Here is a 10,128-nt window from a genome sequence, read left to right on the forward strand (position 1 = left end):
TAGAGTCAAGTCTCGACTTGGACAGTGACTGTGGTGGCATCTTTAGCTCAACCCAAATGGGAAATCAGAGCAGAGGGGAACAGGTAACTAACATGTTCAATCAAGTAACATGGTAGGTCTCTGGCTCATAAGTGGTGGTCCAGGAAGTTAGTAGTTGTTTTTTGTTATTGTTGTTGTTGTTGTTGTTGCTTTGTTTTGTTTTCCTTTCTTATCCTTTGGCTTGGGATTTTAATTTTAGCTTTGATAAAACACACATGAAAGGTGTTCCAATCATTTGCTCTCCCCGACTGCAGAAGATTTCTAACACTAAACAAATATTAGGGTCCTGGAGAAATGGCTCAGTAGATAACAACACTTGCTGCTCTTCCGGAGCACCCGAGCTCAGTTCCCAGCACCCACATCAGGGGTGTTGCAACCATCTATGACTCCAACTCTGGGGCATCCAACACCTTTAGTCTCCAAGGGCACCTGCACTCTGTGCACACCACTGCATGAAGACACACACCTGCACTCCTGTGCACGTCACTGCATGAAGACACACACCTGCACACGGTCAAAAATGATAAAAATGAATCTTTTTTAAAAAACAAGACAGATATTAGGCTCTCGTTGGTGTGCAAGCCATAAACACTGCCTGATCAAAAATAATCTTTCCTGGGGTGTTGGATTGGCTAGTTTTGTGTCAACTTGACATGAGCTAGAGTCATCAGAGAGGAGGGAGCCTCCATTGAGTAAATGGCTACTTAAGATCAGGCTGCAGGCAAGCCTTTAGGTCATTTTCTTAATTAGTGATTGTACTGATGTGGGAGGGCTGAGTGCACTGTGGGTGAGGCCACCCCTGGGAAGGTGGTCTTGGGTTCTTTAACAAAACAAGCAGACTGAGCCAGTAAGCAGCACTCCTCCATGACATCTGCATCGGCTCCTGCCTCCAGGTTCCTACCCTGTTTGAGTTCCTGTCCTGACTTCTTTCAATAATGATGAACAGTGATGGAAGTGTAAGCCAAATAAAGCCTTTCCTCCCAAATTGCTTTTGGTCATGGTGTTTCATCAAGCAATAGTAACCCTGAGCAAGACAGAATTCCATGTGGTTAAGCAGCAAATAACAAGGTTTGAATGAGAATTTCCCGTAAGTTCCCGTACTTGAGCATTTAGTCCCCAGTTGGTGTACTCTTTGGCGGGCTGTGGAACCTTTAGACTGTGGAGCTTGCAGGAGAAACCACACCAGTGGAGCAGTCTTGGAGAGTTTGTAATCCCATCAAATTCCACTTTGATCTCTGCTTTCTGAATGTGGATGAAGTTGTGATCTCTCAGCTTCCTGCTCCACCTACCTGCAGCCATGCTTCCCCTCCTTCATGGACTCTCTCCTGGAAACCATAGTCATCATAAACTCCTTCTTGCATCAGTTGCTTCTGGTCATGGTCTTTTCTCACAGTCACAGAAGGGTAACTAATCCAACAGGTAAGGGATAGTGCTAACAGGCCTAGTGACCTGGCTGATCCCTGGAAACTACCCCAAAGGTAGAAGGAGAGAGGTAATGGCACAAAATTGTCCTCTGGCTTCCATATGCATCATGTCATGCCATGCACACACCACACCACATGTGCATGTCACATATAGACTAACAACAACAATAATAATAATACATTTTAACAATTAAAAAAATTTTATTATGGGGGGGTGTATGCATGTGTGGAAGGGTGCTGTGGAGGCCAAAAGGTGTTGGATCCCCCAGAAGTTGTGAGCCATTCAATATGGGTGTTGGGAACAAAACTCAGGTCTTCTCCAAGTACTCTTAACCACTAAGGCATCTCTCTAGCCCCATAAAAACATTAAAAAATAAAACAAACAAACAAAACCCTTAAAACCTTTCTTGCATCAACCACAGATGAACAGACAGCATTGACTGACTCACTCATTTGTCTTAGGACCTGGAGAGATGGGTTACTTGGTGAAGTACTTGATACACAAGCAGGAAGGCTTGCATTCAGATCCCTAGGACCTCAAAGTTTGTGGTTTGGAGTTCAGGGGGACTTGGGGGAACATTTGGTGAGAGATTCGTTAGAAGAGTTATTAACACCCTGGGTGGACACACAGACAGAGGGCAGCATGGAAGGGCTCTGAGGAGAGATCAAGCTCCTGGGACAGAGTGGGGTGTCCTTTCTTAGGGTATCAGAGAAAGGGGAAGATTTCCTGTAGCCAGGCTGTCTATGATTTCCTGATAGATGCAGAGGAGGGGGAGGCAGTCTTGCATTGACAGGAATCAAGTGGGTGTGAGGGAAGGGAGGAGAAGGGGCCCATCTGGTTGCATTGTACCTACTGTACTAGTAACTCTGTCCTAGTTCGGGTTTCTCTTGCTGCAATGCAACACCAAGACCAAAAGCATGTTGAGGCAGAAAGGGTTTATTTGACTTACATTTCCCCCTTGTAGTTCATCATTGAAGGAAGTCAGGACAGGAAATCAAACAGGGCAGGAACCTGGAGGCAGCAGCTGATGCAGAGGCCATGGAGGAGTGCTGCTTACTGGCTTGCTCCCCGTGGTTTGCTCAGCCTGCTTTCTTATAGGAACTCAGGACCACCAGCCCAGGGATAGCACTGCCTACAACAGCCTGAGCCCTCCCCCCTCAATCACTAATTAAGAACATGCCCTACATCCAGATCTTATGGAGCCTTTTTTCTTCAATGGAGGTTCTGTCCTTTCAGATAACTCTAGCTTGTGTTATGCAGACATTAAAATCTCTGACACAGCAGGCAGTCATAGGCAACATAAACTTGTTAAAAAGTGGGGGGTGGGGCGCCAAAAGAAAAACTCCCTGAAGAGCTGGGGGTGGAGGGCAGCTCCATTTTTCCTATGGAGGTCTGGGGGTTTTAAGTGGTTTGGGTGACTTTAGATAGATCATCTTCTATAATGGTTAGTTTTAATGTCAACTTGCCACAAATTAGAATCACCTGAACAAGGAGCCTCTCTGGAGGAAGTGTCCTGACCGCCTTGATGGATGTGGGAGACTTTCCCCAGTTGTGGGTGGCATCTTTTGGTAGCAGCTCAGATCAAAGGGAAGTGGCCCAAATCAGCTCTCCTCCTACTGGGCCTTTCCTCTCCTGTTCCTTCACTGCTATAAGAACCAGATTTTCCAAGTTTTCCTACTGGGCTAGCTGCTCTCCAGGAATCTTCTGAAGGCCCAGCACCAGACTGGGACTGCTGAGGTCTTGTGGACTGAGCGATTATTGGTTGTTACCCCTTTCCCATCCTCAGTGAGAGACAGCCGCCATGGACTATTCTGAATGCTTAAGGGCTGAGTAACTACTTTCTCTGATCTCAGGCGTGATTTAGCTGTTATTACTTTTTTTTAAAACTGATGTGTGTGTGTGTGTGTGTGTGTGTGTGTGTGTGTGTGTGTGTGTGTGGTGTGTCCCACTGGTTCTGTTCCTCTAGAGAATCATGACTAACACACTTTCCCCTAATTTTTTGATGGATCAGTTTAAACAAAGGAAGGAGAGTTTTTCAGCCCACAGCTTCAGGTAAACATGTTCAGGACCCACCTTGAACGTATCTGACCCACCTAGAGTGGCAAGGAGGCCCAGCTTGTGGGAGAAAAAGGCTCTGGGGGCTTTGCCTCCGGTCGGGGAAGTGAGGAAGATGTTGGAAACTTGCCATCTTTGCTGTCCATCAGTGGCCCCTTTCCTCATCTGACAGGGATCCGTCCAGCCCCTCGTCTGTCCATCAGTGGCCCCTTTCCTCATCTGACAGGGATCTGTTCTGCCCCTCATCTGTCCATCAGTGGCCCCTTTCCTCATCTGTCTGACAGGGATCCGTCCAGCCCCTCGTCTGTCCATCAGTGGCCCCTTTCCTCATCTGTCTGACAAGGATCTGCCCAGCCCCTCATCTGTCCATCAGTGGCCCCTTTCCTCATCTGACAGGGATCTGTCCCGCCCCTCATCTGTCCATCAGTGGTCCCTTTCCTCATCTGTCTGACAGGGATCTGTCCTGCCCCTTGTCTCTCATACTGCTTGTGCCTTTTCTGGTTCCTCTCTTTTTTTTTTCTTGGTCTCATTTTTCTTCCCGTTACCCCAAACTCTTCCCTCCCTTTCCACCTTTCCTGGTATATAGGGCCTTGATGACTCAGCTTCCTGAGAGACAAGACCGGTCTACAGTGTCTGAAGACGTATCTTTATCGCTTTCTTTTTAGTCTATCTTCAATTAAGACTTCCCCACTCTTTATTTTATTTATTTGCCTGTACCATTTCCCCTCCTCTGGAACCTCTCCCTTTCCTGCTTCCTATCTAAACTAACAACCCTAATACTCATCATTGATCCCACTGTGACTTCTCGCTGCTTTTTCTTTATTTCCCCAGCCAGATCCACAGTAACCAAGAGACGGGCACACACAGTACTGTTGGTTTCCCTTTTCCACCGGTTAGAAGTCGGTTCGAGGTCCAAAAGTAAGCACCACTAATCTAATGAAAGCCTCTCGGTTGGGCAAAGCTTGATTTGTAAGGGCAAGCTGCTCACAGCTAATCAAGAACAAACCCACAGAGTAAGAAACTCAACAGCCTTTATCTTAATGCAAGAGTGCTGTGTCCTTCCCCTGCTGGCTGAGCTCCAACCTCAGCCTGTCATGGTTGCTTAGTTTGAGAAGAACTGGTACAGGTGAAATGAAGGAAAGCTAGCCTGGGCAGGCATCTGGAGATCCAAGAATGCAGCAGGGCCTGTGGATAAACAAAAGTTTTACCAGGTAGCGGGTAGGGAAAAAAAATTTAAATTCCTTGTCTTGAACAAAAGCTTCATGGGGTCTGACAGAAAGACTAATATTTAATGTTCCTTCCACACCGAGAACACTTGGTACTGAAGGAGCGACTGTGAGGTACAAACACTTACCCTGCTTTCAAGGTGGGTTTACTGCAGCATTGCGATTTTTTATTGGAAACAGTTCTCAAGCCTTGGAGAGTTCTGGGGGGAAAGCCTTAAAGGCCAGCTTAAAAGGAAAAGGTCACCTCAACACTTCTGAAAGAAGGAAGGTTACCTGAGTTAAAACAGCAAAAACGGAATCAACGATCTAATCCTGACAGGATGAGCTCAGTAGGAAACACCAGTAACATGAAAAACCATGACAGTATGTCTCCTCCAAAGACTTCTAACATCCAGAAACCTCTAGGAAGAACCCTTTAAATGAAAATCCAAACAAAAAAAATAATAAAAAACAACTTAAATATGCTCAAAGAAGACACAAACTCCTGAATGAATTCTTTTCTTCCCCGACATAATGTTTTTATTAATTATTTGAGAATTTCATACAATTCACCTTGATCACACTTGCTTCCCATTCCTCCCAGGTTCACCCACCCACACTTGTGCGCTCCCCCAAGAAAAACCAAGTCCAATTTGTGTTGTCCACGGTGTGTCTGAAATGTACTACGAACTGCGCACACAGAATCTCTGGGACAACATGAACTGTGGGACTAGAAGAAAAAGATTGTCCGCACAAAAGATGTAGAAAATACTTTCCATGAATGCATTGAAGAAAATTTCCCAAAGCTAGGGAAAGACGTGCCCATCCAAAGAGAAGAAACACCTAGAACACCAAATAGAACCAGAAAATAAAATCCCCATATCATGGTTGAAACCCTGAATATGCAGAACAAAGAAAGTATGTTGTAAGCTGTAGAGAGAAAGACAAAAATCACATCTAATGGCAATTAATGGAGACTCGTGGTTGGTCAAGGTGTTAAGAACAGGTGAATATCAAGTGCTCAGTCCTGAATGGGCCACCTATATCATCCTCTCCAAGGCTCAGAAACCATCAAGAAAGAGTGGGGAGGAAAGAATGTAACAGCTGGATGATGATGATGATGATGATGATGATGATGATGATGATGATGGCAGCGGTGGCCATGTAATGCTGTCTTACAGACACAACAAGGCCATGGCATGCCTGAACTCACAACATCCGTGGTTGCTTGCTAGGGACTGCACAAGACTGAGTCCATAAACATTCAGTCACAGATAGGGGAGAGGCTCATGAGACCCCCTCCAAGGGGAGCTAATTGGAGGCGATGGCTTGCTGGAGCAGTCATTGTCTTCAGTGACGCAGCAGCCGGTGTGAGTTACTTGTGCTCCAGTAGATAGCTTTATATCCACGCCCACATGAGCAGCCCTGTTGAAGCCCAGTGAGTTACAAAGTGCAAACAAAAACAAAATTAAACTAAATACATGAAAGTGCCTGGTGGTCGGAAGGCGGAAATGGTGGGGGGTGTGAGGAGAACAAGAGAGAATGAAGAGGGGGGTGAGGGAGATGGCTCCACAGATTAGGAGCCTCCATCAAGCTGGATTATCTGAGTTAATAATCCCAGGGAGCCACACTGTAGAAGGGGAAAGCCAACTCCTGCAAAGTGCCCTCTGATCTCCACACACACACCATGGCACAAGTCCATGTGTGTGTGAGCGCACATGTGTGCAAAAACACACATTAAATAAATGAATAAATTGTAAGTTTAAAAAAGAGAGGGTGGAGGCGGGAGTGTGATCAGAATGGTGTGTGTGTGTGTGTGTGTGTGTGTGTGTGTGTGTGTGTGTGTGTGTTTATGGCATTGTCAAGAAGAAACTAATCTTAAAAGCTACTTTTAAAGTTTTTCTTAAGGTGCATATGGTGTTGGAGAGATACATGATTGTGGCTGCAAGTGCCCAAAGAAGCCAAAGACATCAGGTTCTCCCTGATGATGGAATTACAGTAGGTAGTGACCTCAAGACCCCCTTGCAGTGACCCACTTTCTCTAGCAAATCTCCACCTCCTAAAGGTTCCACAACTTCCCCAAACAGTCCCACCAGCTGGGGCCGAAGTATTTTAAACACTCAAGTCTATGGGGAAACACTCAAACCACGGTGGTTAAATCATGTATAAACACCTCCCTCTGTGGTTATTAGTCAAAGAGAACACGACAGTGTACACCTGCATCCCAGCACTTAGGAGGGGGATGCAAGGAGATACTGAGTCCCAGGCAAGCATCAAGACACTATCTGAGGGGCTGGAGAGGTGGCTCAGCGGTTAAGAGCACTGCTTGTTCTTCCAAAGGTCCTGAGTTCAATTCCCAGCAGCCACATGGTGGCTCACAACCATCTGTAATGAGATCTGGTGCCCTCTTCTGGCTTGGGGGAATATGTGCAGACAGAACACTGTATACATAATAAATAAATAAATCTTTAAAAAAAGAAAAAGACACTATCTGAAAAAGAACAAACAAAAACACCTCTTTGAATAAAAGTGTACTGTTGTAACTGTATTAATCTGGGAATAACGCATAATAAATATACAGAATTGATTAGAAGAAATAAGGCCAGAGGCGGGGAGTCCCAGAGGCGGGGAGTCCCAGGCGCGAAGTCCCAGTGCAGCCTTCCATGAGGTGATGTGGTGCAGCGATCCTGTAGTACACACCAGTGGTCAGCAGCCAAGAGACTCAGATGCAAATACCCTACATTTTCTCTTCTTCTTCATGCTTTTGGGTCTTTTCACACACAGTTCTCCCTTTAAAGGTCCTTACCCCTCTATTCATCTAATTAATTATTCCTCAAAATGCAGCTCAACTTGGGTGGGTGTCTTTAAATAACTCTTGTCCCCTTTAGTGTGAACCACACCAAGAATGCTATTTGTAGTTATTAATTCATAACATACTTATTTACCTGACTATCTTTCATTAGACTGTAAACTCCTAAATATGCGTAGCCTCGTATCTGGCCCCATAGACATATATACAAACAAATGATGTATTCATGTGTGCTTGCAGGAACTCACACTGCCAAGTATGTGGTAACTATTATACACATATACAAAGTATATATATATATTAAGAAATTGAAATCAAAGTGCTTCAAAACAACCTGAAACTCCAGTCAAAAAGGAAGTTCATTATAACCCCTTAGCAAGAGAACAGGTCCTTAAAACTGAGTTTTGAGTCTACTTGTTTCTTAAGTTGAGTTAATTCTTCCTCTTCACTGACATCGAAACGTTCAACGAGCTTGCTGGGAGGTGGGGTCTCGCTCCACTGTACTTCTGCAAAATCTAAGGTTTCTCTTTCACGGGCTTAAGGATCCTTCTGGCCCTGCCCCACCTAGACAGCTGTCTAGACTGGCTTGGAGGAGAAAAGCCAACAAAACATTCAGAACCTGGGACTGACCCACTGCCCGTGTTCTCAGTAGGAACACAGCAAAAACACCTGGTAAGAGAGGCACTTCAGGGCCCTGGCAGGCAGGGGAGCTGGCTGGGAAATGCTGGTTGGGGAAGGAAGGCAAACAAACACGTTACCCCGGGATTACCCGGGGAGGGGAAGCAGGGAAGCGTTGTGCATATGATCACAGGTCAAAGAGAAGGACGAGCTGTGCCAGCCAGAGGGCTGTGTGCTCATCTCCTGTCTTCCTCACTGGATTTCAGAGTTTTCATAGAATTATGAGACTGGCTTTCTTTCTTTCTTGAGAGCTATGAAATCTTAAAAGGAAGAAAAAAAACCCAACAAACTAGTCATGATTTGTTTGTTCTTAAAACTTCTTCTATTAGCACGATCTTCCTTCTTCCTGCACAGAAAAAAAAAAAAAAAAAATGGCCCTAGACCTTCGGCGATCCTTTCCTCTCCTGTTGCTGCTGGGGCTGTGGGAGCCAGTGTGTCCACTTGGGACTCAGCCTAAGGGTCTCACCAAGGCTCGCTGGTTTGAAATTCAGCACATACAGATAAGTCCTCAGCAATGCAACACAGCAATGCGTGGTGTCAACAATTACACCCGGCACTGTAAACAGAAAAACACCTTTCTGCATGAATCCTTCGAGAATGTGGCTGCTACCTGTGGTTTGCCCAACATCACCTGCAAGAATGGTCGAAAGAACTGCCACATGAGTGCAAAGCCTGTCAGCATGATTGACTGCGCACACACTGGAGAAACCTATCCATACTGTCGCTACAGAGGTGCTGTGCAGTACAAATACTTCATTGTGGCCTGTGAGCGTCCCAAGAAGGATGACCCCCCTTACCAGCTGGTTCCTGTGCACTTAGATGAGATTGTCTAAGGCTTAGGGCACATGTCTTCTGGTTGACACAGGTTCTCTTACTGTTTATTCCCACTTTGTCTTTTGCTCCTACCGAGAAAGGAAGGCACTGAAAGAATTAGAAAACCTAAGCTATCAGAAGAGAGTCAAGGCAAAAAGATAAAGGGTACATGGGTTCCGATGTAGCTCAGTAACTGAACACTTGCTTACTGCACAAAGGCCCCTGGGTTCCATCACTGGTCCCCACCCCCCAAAAAAGAAGAAAAAAAAGTCCAAGCAGTTGAACAATGTATCCTGCTATGTTTTTGGATCAAGCTTTATTGTACTATGCTCATAGAAATAAAATCATTTCCTTTTTCAGTATAATGAGTATAACTTTTGCTGGTTTGTTTGTTTTGTTTTGGTGGTGGTGGTTTGGGTTGTTTGTTTGTTTGTTTGTTTGTTTGACAGCATCTGGTTTGGTCAGGCAGGATTCAACACCACTATGTAGTCAAGGATGGTTATCAACTCATTTATTAAATTTAAAAAAAAAAAAAACCTTGGACAATTACAGTCAATTTCACTCCCTGTTGTCTTCTCTTATTCTCCCACACTTACTCGGTCGGGGTCCCTTCTTCCAGCTAGTCTCCCTTCCTTCTGCTCTGTGAGGTTCATGCTCCCACACCAAGAAAGAGGGAGGGTCACTGGAAGCCAGGAGCCTGGAGAGCTATTGAGGACTCAGAGTCAGTTTTCACTCCAGCCTAAAGCTGTGAACCCGCCAGGGAGGCAGCCACTAGCAGGCACCAGGCACACACTGGCTGCACACAAGCCATGTGGAAGTTAAGTAGGCACATAGACCTAAAGGTACACACAGCCAAGCAGGTAAGGGTGGAGGTTCTAGGCTCAAACCTCTGACCTCAAGGCTGTGTTTATACAGTAGTCTTAGTCAGTGTTCAATTGCTGTGACAAGACACCATGACCATAGCAATTTTTTTATAATTATTTTATGTAGAATAAGTAACAATTTTTTAAAAAAGGATTTATTCTATATACAGCATTTTTTCCTACATGTATGTATGCATACCAGAAGAAGAAACCAGATCATCATTAAAGATGGTTGTGAGTC

The 10,128-nt window shown here is 45.2% G+C and overlaps 1 protein-coding gene across 1 annotated transcript; it reads left to right on the plus strand.

The window, feature by feature from the left end:
• The first annotated feature begins 8,551 nt into the window (after nucleotides 1-8,551).
• On the plus strand, nucleotides 8,552-9,398 carry Rnase6 (ribonuclease A family member 6). The gene has a single exon (XM_042284846.2). The coding sequence runs from the start codon at nucleotides 8,583-8,585 to the stop codon at nucleotides 9,042-9,044; it is 462 nt and encodes a 153-aa protein (XP_042140780.2). The 5' UTR covers nucleotides 8,552-8,582; the 3' UTR covers nucleotides 9,045-9,398.
• The last annotated feature ends 730 nt before the right edge of the window (nucleotides 9,399-10,128 follow it).

The sequence above is a fragment of the Peromyscus maniculatus genome, chromosome 9 (genome assembly GCF_049852395.1).
Source record: "Peromyscus maniculatus bairdii isolate BWxNUB_F1_BW_parent chromosome 9, HU_Pman_BW_mat_3.1, whole genome shotgun sequence".
Taxonomy (NCBI): domain Eukaryota; kingdom Metazoa; phylum Chordata; class Mammalia; order Rodentia; family Cricetidae; genus Peromyscus; species Peromyscus maniculatus.

What these genes read in the sequence shown, in the direction of transcription:
- Rnase6 (XM_042284846.2), top strand. Translation starts at nt 8,583, where the DNA reads ATGGCCCTAGACCTTCGGCGATCCTTTCCTCTCCTGTTGCTGCTGGGG.